Here is a 19897-nt window from a genome sequence, read left to right as displayed (position 1 = left end):
GATCTTCTTAAATTTGTTGAGGCTAATTTTGTAGGGTAATATGTGATCTATTCTGGAGAATGTTCTGTGTACACTTGAAAAGAATGTGTATTTTGCTGTTTTAGGGTGGAATGTTCTGAATATATCTGTTAAGTCCATCTGGTCCAGTGCGTCATTCAAAGCCATTGTTTTCTTGTGAGTTTTGTTTAAATGATTTGTCTACTGATGTAACTGGGGTGTTAAATTCCCCTACTATTATTGTATTATTATTGATGTGTTCCTTTACACTTTTTATTAACTGTTTTATGTATTTAGGTGTTCCTGTGTTGGGTGCATATTTACAATAGTTGTATCTTCTTGTTGGGTTATCCCCTTTATTCTTATGTAACGCTCTTCTTTGTCTTTTGTTACAGTCTTTGTTTTAAAGTCTGTTTTGTCCAATATAAGTATTGCTCCCCTTGCTTTCTTTTGACATCCATTTGCATGATGGATGTTTCCACATCCTCTCACTTTCAATCTGCAGGTGTCTTTAGGTCTAAAATGAGTCTCTTGTAGGCAGCATATAGATGAGATGGGTCTTATATATTTTTTTAATTCATTCTGACACCCTGTGCGTTTTGATTGGAGCATTTAGTCCATTTATATTCAAAATGATTATCGATGGAATGTATTTACTGCCATTTTATTCCTTGTTTTGTGGTTGTTTCTAAAGAGTTTCTCTGCTTCTTTCTTGTCTTTCTTTCATATTTTTAAGCTAAAAAATATTAAAGTTTTTGCCCTTATTTAAAGATTTTGTTGAATACCTCTCAAGCTTATGTTTATCTACACATTTAAAATGGAAACTAGGGGTGGCTGGGTGGTGCAGTTGGTAAATGTCTGACTCTTGGTTTCAGCTGAGGTCATGATCTCAGAGTCATGAGATCAAGCCCTGTGTTGGGCTCCATGCTCAGCATGGAGTCTGCTTGAGGGTCTCTCTCCTTCTTCCCCTCCTGCTCTTACTCTTTCTCTGTCTGTGAAATAAATAAATAAATATTTTTTTAAAAATTAAAACTAAATATGGACTCACCCAATAATGCTGCCCCCCAAACATTGTAACATGAATATTGTCTCCATTTATTACATATAATCCTAAGTTATCATGTATAGCATTCCACCAAATAAAAACACATTGATTTCTTTAGTTAATTTCTTTTTTTAAAAAAGATTATTTATTTACTTATTTAACAGAGAGAGACACAGTGAGAGAGAGAACACAAGCAGGGGGAGTGGGAGAGGGAGAAGCAGGCTTCTCGCCAAGCAGGGAGGCTGATGCGGGGCTCGATCCCAAGACCCTGGGATCATGACCTGAGCCGAAGGCAGATGCCTAATGACTGAGCCACCCAGATGCCCCTCTTCAGTTAATTTCCTACCAATAGATGCTTAGGCTGTTTGCTTTTCTGTTTAAAAAAAAAAAAAAAACTCTGTGGTAAGTTTTGTATCTATGTTTTTATGCAAATCTGAGTCTATTTCTTTAGAGTAAATTCCTAGATGTGGAGGAATTGCTAAGTCTAATGGTATGTCCATTTTAGTTTAAAAAAAAAAAACATCTTACGCAACTTCTTTTGAGAAAAGTGGTACCAGTTCATATTTCCATTAACAACAGATGAGATGGTTTTCTTTTATTGAGTTATGCATTGTACAGATGCTGTTGGAGGAGATGAAAGAGACTTTCGTTGTTGTTGAATTGACATAAGAGAAAATATTAGTCATATTTTCATTCTTAAGACCATTATCTCAAACCCAGATATGGCTCAGGTAACTCAGACAAACATTTGCTGAATATCTATTATATTCCCAGGCCTGGGCTAAACATCACAGCCTTTAGTGTCAGTTTTGTAAAAAACTAGTACAGCAAACTAGTAATTAGTTTACTAGTTCCCTAGTACAGCAGTTGTGTGTATGAAACAACCTGTTGGCATAATAGTAGAATGGGAGATACTGAGCTTTATAGCAGAAGGCAATTTATGTTTTCTCTGCCAGATGGTGAACTGGACCATCTGTGTCAGCATCACTTGGGATAAATGAACATTACCTGGTCCCACCCCTAAGCTGTGGAATCAAACACTGGGTATAGGCCCAGCAATTTATATTTTAAGAAGATTTGAACCATCAAATGTCTGCTAGCTGCTGAAGTTTGAGAACCCCTGAGGTATAAAAATGCAGCAAATGCAAAAGAGGTCAACTTGTTTGGGTAAAGGTAGGGGACTAACTTGTCTTGGTTGTCTGGGACTGTCCTAATTTTAACACTGAAAATTCTGTATCCCAGGAGCTTCCTCAGACTTGGGCAAATAGGATGGTTCATCACACTGGTAAAAGAGAGGAGGTTCTCTTTGTTGCAGCCTGAAGGTGGTTATGGCAGAAAAAGAACAGAAGGGCCAGAAGAGGAAGTTTCAAGATGGAGGGCAGATTTTAGAAGCTGCTTTCTGCTTGTCAGTTCTAGGCTGATAGATACAGTGGCAGGAGGTTACCTGTAGGAAGCCAGCAGATGGCTAAGGCATCTTGCTGAATCCCTTGACATCAGTCACAGCTGTTAGTACTGGATACTTTCTGGAAGGGGGAAGGTTGACATTCACCAAACTACGGCAAGATGCCAAATTGGAAAAAAAAAAAAAAAAAAGAGCCACTATTAATCTTAGCAGTGATGACAATGAAATTCTTTACAGCAGAAAATATAACCAGAAGTGCTTTGTAGTTACAGCAATTTCCATGTCCCAACTGATGGTCTCCTAGATTCTGAAAGGATGCTATCCGGCTTATCTGATTATGAGAACGAAGCCTAAAGAAGACGTAACATTCATGCCCTCTTAGTGTGAGCATTCATTCTGGATTTTCCAAAGCAGTTGAAATTAAAACTGGTTTTGTCCTTGTACAGTGATAATTTGTTAACCACGTAAAGTTTCAGTTTTGAAAGTATATCTGCAAAATTGTAAGAAAAATATCTGATGATATGTTACAAACACGGTATTGAGAAGTGGTGAAGAGAGGAGAATGAGACGAGAGGGCTGTTTTAAATACATGAGTAAATACATGAGTTCTTTTTCCTAAACCAAGAGTTCTGAATTTCTTGGCATAATGGAATCACCTGAGGTGCTTTTAACACATACATATATTCAAGGCTCCATCCCAGAGATTATGGCTTGGTAGGTCTGGGCAGGGCCTTTGATGTGGGTCTACTTTTTAAAAGCTTCCCAAGGGATTCTGAGGTACAGTTGGGATTGAGAATCTTTACCCTGACCTAAACCAGTAGGTCTCAACTAGCATGCACCAGAATAACCTGGGGCACCTGCTGAAAACTCCGCACCCCCGCTCCCAGAGTTCCTGACTCAGCAGGTCTGGTGTGGGGCCCAATAATTTGTGTTTCTAACAAGCATCCAGGTGATGTTGATGTGGCTGGGCCATGACCACATACCAAGTGTCATTCTCTTAAACCATTCCTACCTCAAACCTCAACTGATGTCACTGATCATATCTTTTAGTCATTAGTGTAGACATGTGTATAGCTCCCCCTCTCCCAAAACACCTCTATGTGTCCTTACTGAATTTAAAACAAATGTCAATGAAAACATACACTTTAGAGAGCTTTGGTATCAGTTCACCTTTTTAGATATTACAATACAGAATTTTTTTTGTTACATCTCTTTTCCTTCCCTAGATAGTAGGTTCTTTAAGGACATTTGTATGTTCACAGCTTCCCTGTGTGGCTTGGAACATCACAGGTGCTTCGTAAATGTCAGCGGCCAGTGATTATGTATACAAGTGGCATCATCATAACCAAACTCAGCTCTTCCTGGTAGTTTTTATAATGGTATTTTAATTATATTAACATCTCCAAAATTGGGTCCTAAAATACATTCATTTAGTGAGCTGTAGAACTAGGAGCTATTATTGCATAGGACAAGTAAAATAATCAAGCCAGCAGAAGTAACTACAAGTGAATCTCACCAAGAAGTATAATAATGTCGCTAAGATGATACATCAGCAGTAAGTCCCGAAATGTAGATTGATACAAGGATTAGCTCAGTAATGCAAGCATATACTTAGGACTTTTGAAAATAATAGTCATAACATACACTAGAATAGTCATGTTAATACATTAGTGAATCCATGCGAAAGACTAAACTTCCTGTTGTTTGACAAAATTAATAATACATTGTATTGATACAGTCAGCCCCTTAGCAAAAATACCACAAACACCCATAGTGAAAAGAAAACAGACACAGGTACACACTCAGTGGAAAATCCAAGTACCTCCCGGGAGAAGGCAGCTATAGCAAATATGAAAATGGATTGAATTAAAGAAGTCAGTATGTACTTTGGCTTGCACATTCTCTGGCCCATCGGATTTTTCTTTAGAATCCTGTCCTCCCCCCAACCCCTGCCCATCCGCAACACCTTCTTTTGAACTGAACCTTTATCATTTGGCCCTGGATGTGCCTCTTCTGCCCTAGAGGCTGCTGGAGGGATCCTAACTGAACAAATTCACTAATGCTAGTTTCTTTAAAGAAGTCAAAAGATAGATTGAATTTAAGAATGAACTGCTCCCAAATTTAGTTGAGTCTGAGTTGTCTTCCATTGTATTAGTATATTTACAAAAGTTTGCTATAGAGAAAGGGAAGAAGCTTACAGTCTAGTCTGGGTTTTAACTCCTGGCAAGTGAAAGTTGGAGGCTTCCCATTTTGTTAAATCTGACCAAACATGGAAACAACAGGAAAAGATGGTTGAGTCTGAACACAGTTTTCTTAAAAGAATCACCATTTTTAAGTGTCAATGTTAAAAAAAAAATCCCTCAAACTTCCACATAACATAATACCTTGGAAAGTCACGCTTTCAAAATATTGCTGTATGATAACTTTACTGTATCATAGGCTTTTATGGATATGAAACTTAATGTGGCAGTTACATGAAAGCATGCAAAGGATGTAGGGAAAAGAGAATATAGTCATCCAGTACTGTTGGGACCAAAGGACTCTGATCTAAACCAGCATTTTGTCTGATTTCTCTTTTCAGCACATGTCACAACCATAGAAAGGGAGCATATCATACTTTATTCCTTGGCCATAGGGAGGGCTAAGAGTACACAGGGGTAATGGAACTTTCAGGGAGCTGGACAGGGCTTTTCATCTTGTTAAAATCTGCATTTTGAAATGAGAGTCTATTGGGGGGAAAAGTGCCAACCTCAGAACTATACTAGTTCTGCCATAAATGCAAGAGAATGGAATCAACCAAGTCCTTAATCTAGAAGGAAAAACAACTTGAATAATGGAACATATCTCTGTTCTGGTATTGCATATGGAAAGTTCAGGAAGTAGCATGTTGATGATACCAATAGTAGCATGTAATGTTTTCCACTTTGGCTAATGATATATACTCATAATCATAGGTAATGCTTAACCCCGATTATACCTTCAAGTTTCTCAAGGTGCAGATTCCATTCACTCAACAGATATTTACTGAGTGCTTATCACATGCCAGCTAGTGTTCTGGCTCTACAGATAATGCAGTGAAAGCATAGTGAAAATAAAAATCCCTTTTGTTATGGAGCTTGCTTTCTAGTTGGGAGAAAGACAGTAACTTATACAAAGGAAATACAACGTAGATTATTATAGACGATGGCATTATGGTGAGACAAAGCAAGAAAGGGGTAGGATAACACCCCTTTCCTTTAAAAAGCACTGGGGAAGGCCTGAATGAGAAGTTGACATTTGAATAAATATCTGAAGCAAGCTGTGCAGATAGTAGTGGAAAGAAAGCTCCAGCATTGGGAAAGAGGAGTGGAGAGAAGGGAAATTATTGATTTTGTTCATGTCTCTTCATACAGCATGAATTTGCTATCCCTGAGTATGTATGTATTTTTGCTTTCTTGCATCTGAGCTATGGGATAATGGACTAATTTTGTTTTCCTCTCCTCATTTGTCTATACTAAAGAACCTAACTGGTGCGATTTTCCTGTAACAAAATAGACACTGAAACTGAAATGTGCTGACGCATTTAAGTTTCCTTGGAAAGCTGTTGCTACAGTTAAGATGTAACTTTGTGACTTCAAAGGCGGAAAAGTTGAACCTGCCTGAGTTAATTGCCCAGTGAATATGGTGGGTTCTTTGGCAGTCAGGTCTGTCCTAAACAAAAGCCCTCAAGGTTAGTCAGTTATTCACTGATGTGGGAGTTGTAGGGAAACTCCAGCAAAAAAAGAAGGTTTGACTCCAGTAGAAAGCCAAAAGCAGGCCTTAGTAGTGTTAATGGGTGCAGATCTGAGAAAGAGAAATTTTTAGTAACAAACAATGAGGTTATTACAACATATAGATAAGAATATTTTCCTTTGTCAGAATTTTAGTCTTTTGAATTACATACCAACAACTTGTATTTTTGCTTGAAATGGGAATGAAATTTGCTGGTATTGACAAATGCCAGAAGAAAATGCTATTATGTAAGCTTAGTGAACTGTTAAGTTTTTGTATAACCTTTAGAAGAATTTTCTACAATGTGTACACATTTCTATAAGAGTTAATTTTCATTACACAAGTTGATTACCTTTGACTAGTTAAAATTTATAATATTACATCTATGTCCAAAATCCCTTTAACCAGTCATCACCTTCTAGTCCCCATTAGCTCCAGGAAGCAGTCCCTATGATCCCTTTGATATGTATTTTACAGACCTTTTCTGTGCATTTGCATTCATGTACTACGTGGATACGGTACTTATTTTAAAAAATAGAAATGGTATTTATATATCTGTATCTGTGTTTTGCTTTATTTTAACGACACGTCTTGGGAGATATTTTCTGTGCTAGAATATTAAGACCTACCTCTTTTCATTTGCTGCAGAGCAGTCCATAGTACAGTTATGCCATAATTAAGTCATTTTTTTCCTGTTGGATATCTGGCTTGCGGCACACTTTTCTCAATTACAGCGATGCAGCAATGAAAATATTTAGCCATGACTCCACAGTACACATGAACCAGTGATTGGGCAGCGGCTCTTGAAGTGTGGCTCCTAGATCAGCAGCTTCAGCATCACAAGGGAACTTGTTAAAGGCGCAAATTCTTAGCCTCTTCTCTAGACTTACTAACTCAGAAACTCTGAGAGTGGGGTCCATCAGTCTGTTCCATTAAGCCCTCTAGGTCATTCTGATGCCTGATAAAATTTGAAGACCACTGGCAGGAATGTATATGTGTCCATATACACATATACATTCCTGCCAGGAATCTATGTGTCCTTAGATCTATGTGTCCATATACACATAGATGCCCACATGTACCTACACAGTTAGTTCTGCTATAATGCGACACACAAGTTCCTGAATGTCACTATGTTATGCAGAATTGTGCAATAAAAGCCACAGGTTTATGAGAAAAATGGAGTTAGGAACACAACAATCAAAAACATGATCAATGACACATGAAAACAAAAGCCGGGAGCCTAATAAAAATGATAGTACAGGGGCGCCTGGGTGGCCCGGTTGGTTAAGCCTCCGACTCTTGATTTCAGCTCAGGTCCTGATCTCAGGGCCCTGAGATTGAGCCCCACAGCAGGCGCTGGGCTCAGCAGGAAGTCTGCTTCTCTCCCTCTGCTCCTCTCCCGACTCGCACCATCGCCTGCGCATGCTCCCACGCTCTCCCCCCCCCCTCTAAAAGTAGATCTTGAAAACACGATAGCACAGTCTTATAGGTGTTAAATGAGTAAATACACGAATACTACAGTAAATATGGCATTTTCCTCTGGAAAGACTTGAAGTCGGACTGTGGAAGTGGGTGCTGGAGGAGCTTGTGATTAGTGTGTCATGGTTGAAGGAGGGTGAGCTGAAGTTGGAAGGACGTTTGAACACCAGGCATGGGTGGCTGGGGCTTCTAACACACGCGGCGAACTGAAGTAACTAACTGGCCCGCGTTGGGATGTGTGAGTTTTGTGTATTCCTGTGTGGCTCAGTTCATTTAGTGCATTTCTTGCTTTCATCTAGCATTTCTGGAGGACAAAATCATACATAAGCAAATGTGAAATTGGGAGTTAGGCCCCAGTTTTTTCCCCAGTGTATCAGTCACCTTTGAGCAAATTTGCCTCTTCCAGGAAAGTGTTACAGCAGACCTGACTCTATGTACCTATGCATATGTTTATACATACGCTTTGCAGAAAAGGACCACATATACGACTGAATGCAGCTTTTTTGCTTAATATTTTTTTCCACTTAATATCTTTTAGGTTTTTTTTTTCCATGTCAGCTCGTAGTTACTTATTTTATAGAAGTGGCATTTAAAGCATTAAGAGGGGGCGCCTGGGTGGCTCAGTGGGTTGAGCCTCTAACTTTGGCTCAGGTCATGATCTCAGAGTCCTGGGATCGGGTCCTGCATCGGGCTTTCTGCTCGGCAGGGAGCCCGCTTCCTCCCTCTCTCTGCCTGCCTCTGCCTTCTTCTGATCTCTGTCTGTCAAATGAATAAATAAAATCTTTAAAAAAAAAGTGTGAAACTGGTGACACAGTGCTGAAATGAGGGCGGGGGGAGAAAAGAAATAAAATGGATTTGCAAAAAAAAAAAAAAAAAACGCACAAGAAAAGCCTGTTAAAAAGGGAGAGAATTCCCTGTTTATTTAATTATTTTTTACTTCTACCTTTGTGAAATCCAGCTTACCCACTTCCTGCGATAAGATACTGAGTTGGTGCTGTTGGGCTTTGATCTGTCACTCTGGCGGGCGGACACCTCCACACCTGCAGCTTACGCTGTGAAGCCATTCAGTTCAGCAACACAGCCGTAAGGGCGTCAGATTCTTGTGTTGATCAGTGGAGGGTTCCCTGGCCCCGACAGGCTGAGCAGATCCAGCTGCCCCGAGGCACGCGATGGCCAAAGCCTGCGAGTCGGGGGACCCCTGACAGCAAAAGCCACAGAAACGGAGGAGCGTGCAGGTGTCAGATGTCTTCCTGTAAAGAGGTTGGCAGTGGACAGAAGTGCTTCCAGCTGGCCACCGCACCAAGCAGAAACGCCGTAATGACTTCATAATTAGATCCCATTGGTTCATGATCATTGTTCTTATTAGGAAATATCATTGCTTTTTGATGATGTATTATGTGAGATGAGACTTTCATATAAACACTGTGATTTGCATATATATGTAATAGATATTTGCATATATATCTCCATGTTTGAATGACTTGCTACAAGTAATCACCGAAAGAGGATGGAATATTGATGTAACGATGCAAAAAAAAAAAATCTAAGGCAATTTTAAAACGATGAAGATAAATATGATGTTGCCCCTTCAAAGTCATGTGTTTTCCTCTCTATGAAAGTAACAGGAAGAGAGAACTCCAGCTGGACCCACCTCTGTTTTTGCCATGAGGCTTTTGTCCCTTGAAATCTCAAACTGATATGAAGAAAATAATAAAGAATGGGTATACGGAATTAACATTTCAACTTCTAAACTAAGAATTTGCTTTCTTACCCTCGCTTCTCCTCCCAGTGTTGTAGTATCATCTCGTAGCTGGGGTGTAGACAGAATGTGGAGAGGAAGAGAGGGAAGAGAATATATATTTTTTTTAATTTTTTATTTTTTCAGCATAACAGTATTCATTATTTTTGCACCACACCCAGTGCTCCATGCAATCCGTGCCCTCTACAATACCCACCACCTGGTGCCCCCAACCTCCCACCCCCCACCCCTTCAAAATTCTCAGATCGTTTTTCAGAGTCCATAGTCTCTCATGGTTCACCTCCCCTTCCAATTTCCCTCAACTCCCTTCTCCTGGGAAGAGAAAATATTTTAATCCTCAAAGAGCTTTCAGTCTCACTGGGGCTAGAGCAGTGGAGCAGGCGAGGGCATTGAAGAACGTGCTGCTCACATGTCCTCGTCCTCGCTCTCTCTCTCTCTGGCTGTTGTGTCTTCTGTTACTATTGTTTGCATTCCGGATTGTTAAGACTTGGGAATGCAGCTCTCAGGATCAGCCCAGGGTGCCAGATCCAGTGGGGAGTTGCAATACCAAAGTAAAACATATCTCCTGCTCATCTGTACCAAGCCGGCTACTTAATTTGCAAGACCCAGTGCCGGATGAAAATATGGGGGCCCCCTGTTCAGAGAGCCAGAAGGAGTGCAGTTAAAGGTGCTCAAGTATGCAGCTTTGTCCTGCCGTCCGTGGCCTCTCTTTCTCTAGACTTGTCAGGTTTTTTATTTGTTCTTTAATATCATTGTTGAGTTGTAAGAAAAATCAACATTTTCAGCCATCAGCATAAGTTTACGGTTCATCTATATATTACGCCATGTCAGTTTTAAATGAAAACGTTGGAGCTTTTAACTTGTGTGTGGAATGACCAGAATTTTACAGTTTGTATTTTGTAACCTATTACATGCATAGGAATTTTGTTCTTACCAGGCCAGTGGGAACACTGCCCAAAACTAACCCAGCAGCTTTGATGTTATTTCTTAATACATGTACATTCATTCTACTCACGTTCTCTGCCTCTGGTTTACTGATGAGTAAGGGAGGACTGAAAGGAAAAGGAGCTGTGGGTCGTCCTGTCTTTCTTTTCCTTCTATGTAATTTTCAGTGTATGTGGTTGGCTAATACAGAGAAGTAGTAACTAAAGTAAGAAAGGATATGATAGGGTTCCTTGGTCATTCATGTTTCTTAGAATGCCACTGTCTCTTTTTTGGGTAATCAAATACTGGTTCCAATGGAAAGGGCCTCCGGAGGACCCATCCACTCAGTCCTAGATGTCACACGCTTTGCCTGTACTCACTTTGCATCTCACTGGATTCCCACACATTGTGGGCCTAGTGGAGTTCTGCATGCAAGTGGGGTACCTAGAGGGGGAGCCCCTTTGGCCACATAGGTTGTGTATCCATGTAGCTGGCCCTTTCTATATGAGGGAAAGCTGCTGGACAGCCAGAAGCCTCCTGCACACACTGTATGAAGGAGTCCGGTTCACGGCAGGCTGGACAGTGTCTACAGAGTATTCATGCAAAGTGATTTCCTTGAAACTAATGTGATGCCCTTATTTCAAACTCTGTTGAATTAATATCATTTTAGAAACAGTTGACTCTCTTAGAGTGCTCCTAGCTCCATGAGGAGGACCTTTCAGATGGACATTTGAAACTTCCAGGCTAAAGCTTGAACCAAGTACTCGTCATCGAATCAATCTCTGTATCCCTTACAATTTTGCCTATCTTTCTCCCAGGGTTTCCAGCAGGAGAGCTCCAGAAGCCTTTTTTTTGGGGAACAGAATATCCTCGGTAAGTAAATGAGTGAAGAATCCAGTTGTTGACAAGTAGGGGAGAACGTGCTGCTTTGGCAGAGAATAGAATATAAAGTCACAAAAAACAAAGCCAGTGATGGTTCAGCACAAAGAGGGGCATGGAACCCAGTGTGGGTCAGTCGCCATTTTCATCATTTTAGGTACTTGTCTTCCTGCTCTTTCTCCCAGGGTGTATCTCTGGATAGGAGAGACAACTTCTACACATGGAGCTTTCATTTTTATGCATTTATTCACTTGTGCATGGACTCATAGTGCAAATATTTAGACCTTAAAGGATTGTTGGGATTTGAATTGATGATAATGGGTCAAACACCATAGAAGAAATAATGTGAGAAGAGGAAAGGGAAGTGTGCATAGAATAGCAAAGATTTTTAGTTTGGCTGGTCCAAGTAGTATATGAAGGGAAGTAGTGGAAAACACATCTGGAAAATAAGTTTAATATTTGATATTGGAGGGCTCTGGGTGCCAGGTAAGGAGCCTGGACATTAACAAGCAATAGAAAATACTGACATTTTTGAACAAGTAAAGATAATCAGATTTGTCTTTAAAAATATAACTTGGGTAGTGATGCAATAGGTCAAAAATGGACAGTCTGTGGAGTTTGAGATATTAAAGGTCATTAATACCAACAGATTGTAGACTTAAGTAATTCTGAATTTACATATATAGTGGGAATTCTGATAATATTCATTGTTGGTAATATCACACTTTTATTATGTGTCTTTATTTGCTCTGGTGCTTTAATACACAGAAAATTTAGTCTTGCTTTTAGAAGTTTAGTGTCTTTTGTTTTGGTTTGGATAAGTGACAATTTAAATATTTTGTAGGTTAAAAAACATATGGGATCACGTACATATAAAAGTAAGAGAAATATGGTAGCAATATTTTGATTTGGACTCAAAACAGACCCTATGCAAGGATTTGAGTTTGAGGAGTTCTTATGGGAATTGACAGCAGAAAACATCAGCAGGAGAGTGGAGACGTGAGACAGGAGGGAAGGAAGCCAATAAATTGTGTTGTGTGAGTTTTCTGTGGCTGCCATAATCATCACAAACTTGGTGGCTTAAAAAACAGGAATTTATTAGCTTATGGTTCTATAGGTCAGAAGTCCAACCTGTGTCTCACTGGGGTAAACACAAGATATCCGCACAGCTGCGTTCCTTCCTGGAAGCTCTAGGGAAGAATCTGTTTCCTTGTCTTTTCTAGCTTCTAACTAGCTTCCAAACTAGCAAAGTTGCGTTTCTCTGACCATAGATCCATAGTCAGATTTCCTTCTGACTCTCCTTTTCTGTCTTCTCCTCCACTTGGAAGGACCCTTGTGATTATATTGGGTGCACCCAGATAATCCAGGATAATCTTCCTGTTTTAAACTCAGCTAATTAGCAACCGTAATTCCCCTTTGCTATGTGTGATAACATCACATATCATGGCTTCTGGGTATTAGCATGCAGACATCTTTGGGGGCCATTATTCTATCTACCACATACGTGTTTCAGAGCCAGTTACCGCTGTGAGCAACTGGGGCTCAGTCTTGCTGGGGAACTGTAGAATATGCTTTAGCATAATCCCACTTTAGGGGCAAGGTTGCTGGGGTGTTGATCATCCAGTTCCCCTTCCCTCATTGATTTGAGGGCTGTCACCTGCTGTATTAACTCTCTGGCATTCCCCATTCTCGGCCACAAGGGCTCTGGTAGCCAGAAAAAGTCCTCAGGCAACTAGTTTCAGGTGTTGGCAGTTGGAAGATGTGGGATTGGTGTGCTCAAAAATGGTGAGTGCCAAGGGGACCAGGAGCAGGCATTAGTAAAGCTTACTTTAGGGAAGCGCTCCATTAGCATAAATGAAGATTCTTGGTTTGCTTTAACCAAATCCCTTACTGTCATCCCAGGCCTCAGCTGCATAGTTTTTATTAGTGGTCAGGTATTTGGAATTGATTTTCCCCTATTATTCAAATTAAAAGCTTGCATTTATTTCTATAAAAATGAAGATCTAGGCTAAATATTCTCTAAGTTTCCTTCAAACTAAAAATGTCCTAGAACTCTTTGATTCTGCTTATCTTTAGCAATTCAGCTGAGCTTCTGTGATTGTGGTTATATACCTAGAGACTTGGAAAAAGTCTGGTTAGGTTTTGAAGTTACTGATTCAGTGAATTTGTTTATTGGGTCCATGGGCACGATTTTCTAATCTAAAAGTCAAAATCATAGAAACCTAGGAAATAACATTAGTGTCTCTGGGTTCAACCTTATGCTGAGCCATATTTGATACTTTAGTGGGAGAGAGATTTGTGTTTTTTTCCTAAAGAGTTCTAGGTCCTCACTGAAGCCTTTCATCCTCTATTACGATATCTGCTCAATGAATAATTATTAAGCATATTTTGGGTACTTGGCGTTGGAAAGATGGAGATGCTGGAGACGTGGGAATCATAGTCCAGTCAGCTGGATTCCCATACATCTCTTTTGGATGGATAGCCTCCAGACCAGGAAGTGGGTATCCATTATGTTCACACTGGTCAGCTTAGTCCTTTCCTGAATTTGGGGTCTAATTCTGGGGACATTAAAAAGCGAAATTGTTCCTAGAGTAAAGAATCAGGATTGTGAGTAGTCTAAGACAACATCCCAAAGTGTTTGTTCCCCGAAGTCGTAATAGAGGTAAGTCACCCTCCCTTTTGTTTTGAAGCATAAGAATTTCCAAGAAGGCCTGTAAGAAAGAAACCTCTTTAAATGTGTTTAACTCAGAGGTTCCTAAGCTCCCTCTTTACCTTTGTTTTGGGAAATGCTGCTCTAAAATTCAGGGCTGAAGGAAAAACAATTGGAAGAACTTGAGGACACTTGAAGGGGAGCCTTCTAAGTGTCTTCACATTTTTGAAGGAGAGTTAAGTTGGCAGACAATTTTACTGTGTTCAGAGGGGTCAGAGAATATTCAGCTAGAGACTGTACGAGACCAACAGATCGAAGACGTAGGAAAGAGATTGCGGATCAGTGCTAGGGAGAGCTGGTTTTATTTAGAACCACCTGAAGAGGGACCGGTCCCCACATGAGCTCCCGGTTATTAGAAATCCCAGGAGAAGTCCTAAGACTACGGAAACGGGTTTTTGTGGAGGAGGTCCGTGCCTCTGCTGAGGAGTCAAAGTAGATAACCTGAACGCCGCTTTTGAATCCGAGATTTTGTTGAGTGTTTGATTCAGGCACAGAGTAGCCCTCACTTGGTGACAGTGTGAGATCATGGCGGCTGCAGACAGTGGCCTGGCTGTCCTCTGGTTGACAGCAGAATCTAGGGCACACGTTAAACCCGTGGGGTAGTAAGAACACGAGAGAAATTGAGGAGGTGGAAAAATGGTCATTTTTTCTATTTTGTTTTTGGAAGGCTCAATTTTTCTCTACAGCAGTCTTCTTGTTTCTGGCCAGCCAGTCCCATTTTAAAAGGCTTTTGAGCTCATTTATTTATTTTTATGGCACGCTCGTCTAATAATGTCCATTGATGAAATGGAAGATGGGCCTTCAGCATTATGAAACATTATCATTGGAAGGCTCAGTCATATAAAATTACTTTTCCTTGTCTCCCATCCAAAGGATCACGATTATGTGACTGAGAGTGGGAACTTACAGTGATTCAGTTATTTTCTGAATTCTTTATTAACCTCTGCAAATAGGATGCTCATCAGAGCAGCCCCTCTTAAGGGACATTTATTGCAGTGCAGTTCCTATAAACTTCCAGTGTTCATGCCTTCAGCTCTCCAGTCACCAACATTGACCAGTGGTCATAGAGGCCTGAGGCCTGTACTCCGGGCTGAGAGGCATGAAAAAAAAAACAAACAAAACAGAGTGTTACAGGCTGTATAGCGATAGCTCCTGCTGCAGAAGCTAGCACTATATAAAATTACAAGTTTGTCCCACACTGTCATGGGAGCTCCGTGATTGAAATGTATAATTTTACTCTTACTTCCTTAATGAAGGTTTGCAATGATGTAAAAACAGTAGGAAGCGTTTTTTCAAATGCAAATTACCTTGCAGGGAAGAAATAACAAAGGAAAGAATTACCACCGAGGGGAAAAATTAAATCTTAGAGCACTTCCTTGGGTATAGTTGAGACAAACAATTAGCATGTTAAGGATCATTATGTCCTGTAATAACATGTTGCTTCAAAAATTTTTGTTCTTTCCACTTATGGGTCCTTTCCATTTGCCGGGTGACTTTGATGTAGCTTGTCAGGAGCCAACTGCGAAATATTTTTAGCATAATTGCAAATCTCCGGAAGAATCCTCATAAGGAGGATTTTAAATCGTCTTTAATCCTCATCCACATGTTAAGTAACTAAAATAAGTTACATGTGGACCTGTCACTTGCGTGAAATGGTAAAGTTAATTAACCAGTGAGTTAAATCACTGCTACTTTCTTAGTGTGTACTAGTTACAGAGAATTTAGCAGTGATCAAGCACATAAGGGTATGGCCTTCTCGGAACTTGTAGTTGAGAGAGAACGTTCCAGACTCCCACACACATCCAGAAGCCTCTTTGCGGATTTCTTCATCTATCATTAATATGCGCTGTTTCAGTTATATATTGCTACCTAATAAGCAAGTGCTACCAAACAACCACTATTGGCTCATGATTCTGCAGTTTCCAAATCTGGTTAAGGCTTCAAGATCCTTGCCATTCACTTGTGACCTTGTCTGTCTGTCACCGAAGCAAGGGAACGTGACTCCCTTCTGAAAGCAGTGATCCCTTTTAATTTCTGTTCTGTTCCATTTTGTGATTACCTTTGGGAAACAACTTACCTTTTAAGTCTAGAGTGATTTTTCAACAAGTTCTCAGATTAAAAAAAATAAATGGTATGTTTACTGACAGGATCATTTCAAACCCTGCTGTCACTTCGGATGTTTATAGATATAAACTAACTAGAGCAGAGACACAGAATCATAGAAATCTTAGGGCTGGAAGGGACTTTAGAAATGATCTCGTTCATATCCCTAATGTCATATAGGTCATAGCGACAGTGTTAGAATTTATTTTCTTTGCCCATTTCAGTGAGAAGGGTGTGTTTAGATTTTTTTTTTTTTTACAGTTTTGTGGGTGTGGTTATGAAGTTGTTATTGTGGTTACTAGAAAACAGATTATCTTGGCTTTCATTGAAAAAAAAATCAAAGGATTATGCTCTGAGATTAATGCTTGCATTTTTCTTCAAATTATATATTTGTACTGCAGATCTCTGAGTTACGGAGCTATAGGAGTAATTGTTGGACATGAGTTTACACATGGATTTGATAATAATGGTAAGTGCTGGTTCGTCGTATGAGCTGCTGCTTTTATGATAATGTTGATCATACGGATGTTAATTGTTGCTATTATCTTTGCATAGTGGCATCATCATAAACTGAAGATTATCCAAAGCAGTATGGTTGCTGATTGAAAACTTTCCCCCATGTCTTGCTGTGATAGCTTGCCATAAATAAATAATTGTTCCTGTTGGTGACGGGATAACATGAAAGAAAAACCTTGTAATTTCAATGAAATTAGCTTCGCATTTAGATCAGGCTTGCTGTAGCTGCCATGATAGTTATAGGAATTGCTTCATAGCTTCTCCCCTTTGTCATTTCTTTATTCACCGTCATGAGATGCTCTCTCGTAATAATCTCATACAATCAGTTAGGACTCTGGAGCTCAGCTGCCTGATCCCTTTATACTGTTGCAAGGATTATGCAACGCTTAAGCTCTGTTTTTCTCTATGCTGGCATATATTCAGAATTTTGTTAGGAGGCTGTGCTTTCCTAATAATGTATAATATAGAAGAATGTGCTATGTATCCTGATGATATTTAAGCACAAGAGCAGAGTGGGACATAAACTACCAAAACCAGTGCCTTTTGAGAGTCCTCATGATTTTTGATGGGCACTCCTTTCTCCTTTACCATTGAGCATTGTTGGAAAGCCACAAGAAATCTCTAAAATTTATGAATTGGCAGCAAATTACAGTCAGGTGCATATCTGCACAATGATCTGCAGGCAGTTTCAAGGAGCTGGCTGGCACAAGGCAACATTGGATAGGCGGCCCTCTTTCTTCCATGTCTGTGGTGTCTCCAGCATCCTTTCCTGGATGCCTACCCCAGGGCCAGAGACTCTTGGTTCTTCTCCTTCTGGACGGTTCTTCCTGGGCTCCCACAAGCCCTTCCTGAATCACCTAGGGTTTTTGCACCTCTAATCTCTGCCCTCCCTATTAATAAATGTAGCTGCCTTATAGTCATCTCAGTCCATGACAGTCATGGAGACAGTCATGGAGACATTAGACAGTCATTTCAGTCTCCAGAGCTACGCTTTCTGTCTTTGCGTGTTCACTTTATCTAAGAGGAGTGTCTTAGCTAAGAAACTTAACCCAGTAGTGATCTCTTGGTTCTGGGCCTTTCTTCCTGGGAAATTTATGTACAGTTGTCCCTCTGAATCTTTTGGAGGCCTTCTGGAGCCATTCTCAGAGGACATAATCTAATGACAGCAATTTCACTCCATAACCAATACTTAGAACAGGGAGTTACATAGTTAACTACGTGCCCAGTAACTGTTTAATGATTGATTGGGTAGTGTATGGAGGACAGTGACTCCATGCTCTCCCAGGGGTGGTGGTAGTAGCATCCACCCTTGCCAAAGAGCTTTGGGTCATTTCAGTTAACACCTTTGCTTTGGGGCTGTCTTACAAGTCCAACGAAGAGTTCTTTCCATAATTAAATTTAAACCAATAGTAATCTTGAGTATGGACAATAGTCCAGATCTACTCAAAACTGTTTTTGAAGAGTGTAGACAAATGAATAGTGAGGCTATAACAAACAAACAAACAAAAAACAAACAAACAAAAAACCCACAACCAAACCAGAAAAAAAACCAAAAACAAATAAGCAAACAACCATGTATAGTTATTCTTTTTTTCCATTATGTTTTGGAGATTTCCATTCTTGTTCCAAGTTCTCTTTTTAGAGCAACCTGCCTTGTCAAAGCAGGACAGATGGGCCTTCCATGCACACTGATGGCTGTGGAATGATTCATAATAGAGGTTTTATGTGTCTCTTAGCTCCTGGCAACCTGGAGGAAACACGTTCCTATAGGGCTGAGTCAGGGGCTGTGGTCTCACGGTGTGAATGACTCACAAGGCTGTGCCTATGGATCCGTGTGAATGACTCACTGGGCTGTTCCTATGGATCGTTTGGAATTTCACTGGTAGTGACGCTCCAGCTCCCACCATGGGCTTTCTGAATGAAGCCATTTCATTTCATAATCCAGAGAACATTATGGGTCACATCAGGTGAAAACAAAGAATTCAAGACTGGTTCACGGTGTGCATGCCATAAGTTGATGAATTTTATTTTTAAAATGTTCTTTGTTGCTCAGGAGGAAAGAACTTCCTCAAACCTCTTTATCAACCCCTCTTTTTACAATTAACATGTGACATTGGAGAGAAGGTGGGAACTGCTCCCAGGCGTGACCCTTGCTCCTGGGGACTGCTTTTTCAAGGTTTTTTGAATTGAGGGAACGGGAAAATGAATAAATTAGTTCCCACAAATAGTACAAATTTCTTTAAGTTCTTATTTAAATTCTAGTTAGTTAACATACAGTATATTATTAGTTTCTGATGTACACTGTAGGGATTCTACACTTCCTAACATCACCGGGCACTCATCAGGACGAGTGCCCTCCTTCATTCCCATCACCTGTCTCACCCATCCTCTCTCCCACCTCCCCTCTGGTAGCCAGCAGTGTGTTCCCTAGAGTTAAGAGTCCATTTCCTAGTTTGTCTCTCCTTTTTTTCCCCCTTTGCTCATTGGTTTTGTTTCTTAAATTCCACGTATGAGTGAAATCATATTTTTTTTCTTTCTCTGACTTGTTTCACTTAGCATTATATTCTCTAGTTCCATCCCTGTTGTTACAAATGGCAAGATTTCATTCTTTTTTATGGCTTAGTAATATTCCACTTTCTCTATAGACACCACTTTTTCTTTATCCATTCATCTGTTGATGGACATTTGGGTTGTTTCCATAATTTGGCTATTGTAGGTAATGCTGCTATAAACATTGGGGTGCATGTACCCCTTCAAATCAGTATTTTTGTATCCTTTGGATAAATACCCAGTAGTATAATTGCTGGGTCATAGGGTAATTCTATTTTTAGCTTTTTGAATACCTCCATATTGTCTCCTACGGTGGCTGCACCAGTTTGCATTGCCACCAACAGTGCAGGAGGGCTCCTTTTTCTCCACATCCTCGCCAACACTTGTCATCTCTTATCTTTTTGGTACTAGCCATTCTGACAGATGTGAGGTGATACCTCATTGTAGTTTTGATTTGTATTTCCCTGATGAGTGATGTGGAGCATCTTTTCAAATCTGTGTTGCCCATCTGTATGTTTTCTTTGGAAAAATAATGCAATGCCTATCAAAATACTACCAGCATTTTTCACAGAGCTAGAGCAAACAATCCTAAAATTTGTATGGAACCACAAAAGACCCCAGATAGCCAAAGCAACCTCGAAAAAGAAAAGCAAAGCACAAGGGCATCACAATTCCAGACTTCAAGCTCTATTACAAAACTTTAGTCATCAAGACGGTATGGTTCTGGCACTAACCTAGATACATAGATCATTGGAACAGACTAGAAAACCCAGAAATGAG

At 40.1% G+C, this 19897-nt stretch overlaps 1 protein-coding gene across 3 annotated transcripts in view; it reads left to right on the top strand.

The window, feature by feature from the left end:
- PHEX (phosphate regulating endopeptidase X-linked) overlaps window positions 1-19897 on the top strand; it is a 213444-nt gene that overhangs the window by 174354 nt on the left and 19193 nt on the right. For all 3 annotated transcript variants that reach the window (XM_047716507.1, XM_047716508.1, XM_047716509.1), the window contains 2 exons: window positions 11178-11232; window positions 16453-16520. In XM_047716507.1, the coding sequence (XP_047572463.1) occupies window positions 11178-11232; window positions 16453-16520 (123 nt within the window). The remainder of the gene's footprint in view (window positions 1-11177; window positions 11233-16452; window positions 16521-19897) is intronic.

Source organism: Lutra lutra, chromosome X, assembly GCF_902655055.1.
Source record: "Lutra lutra chromosome X, mLutLut1.2, whole genome shotgun sequence".
Lineage (NCBI taxonomy): Eukaryota > Metazoa > Chordata > Mammalia > Carnivora > Mustelidae > Lutra > Lutra lutra.
Note: the sequence above shows the minus strand (reverse complement) of the source record. Positions and strands in the feature narration are given on the sequence as shown.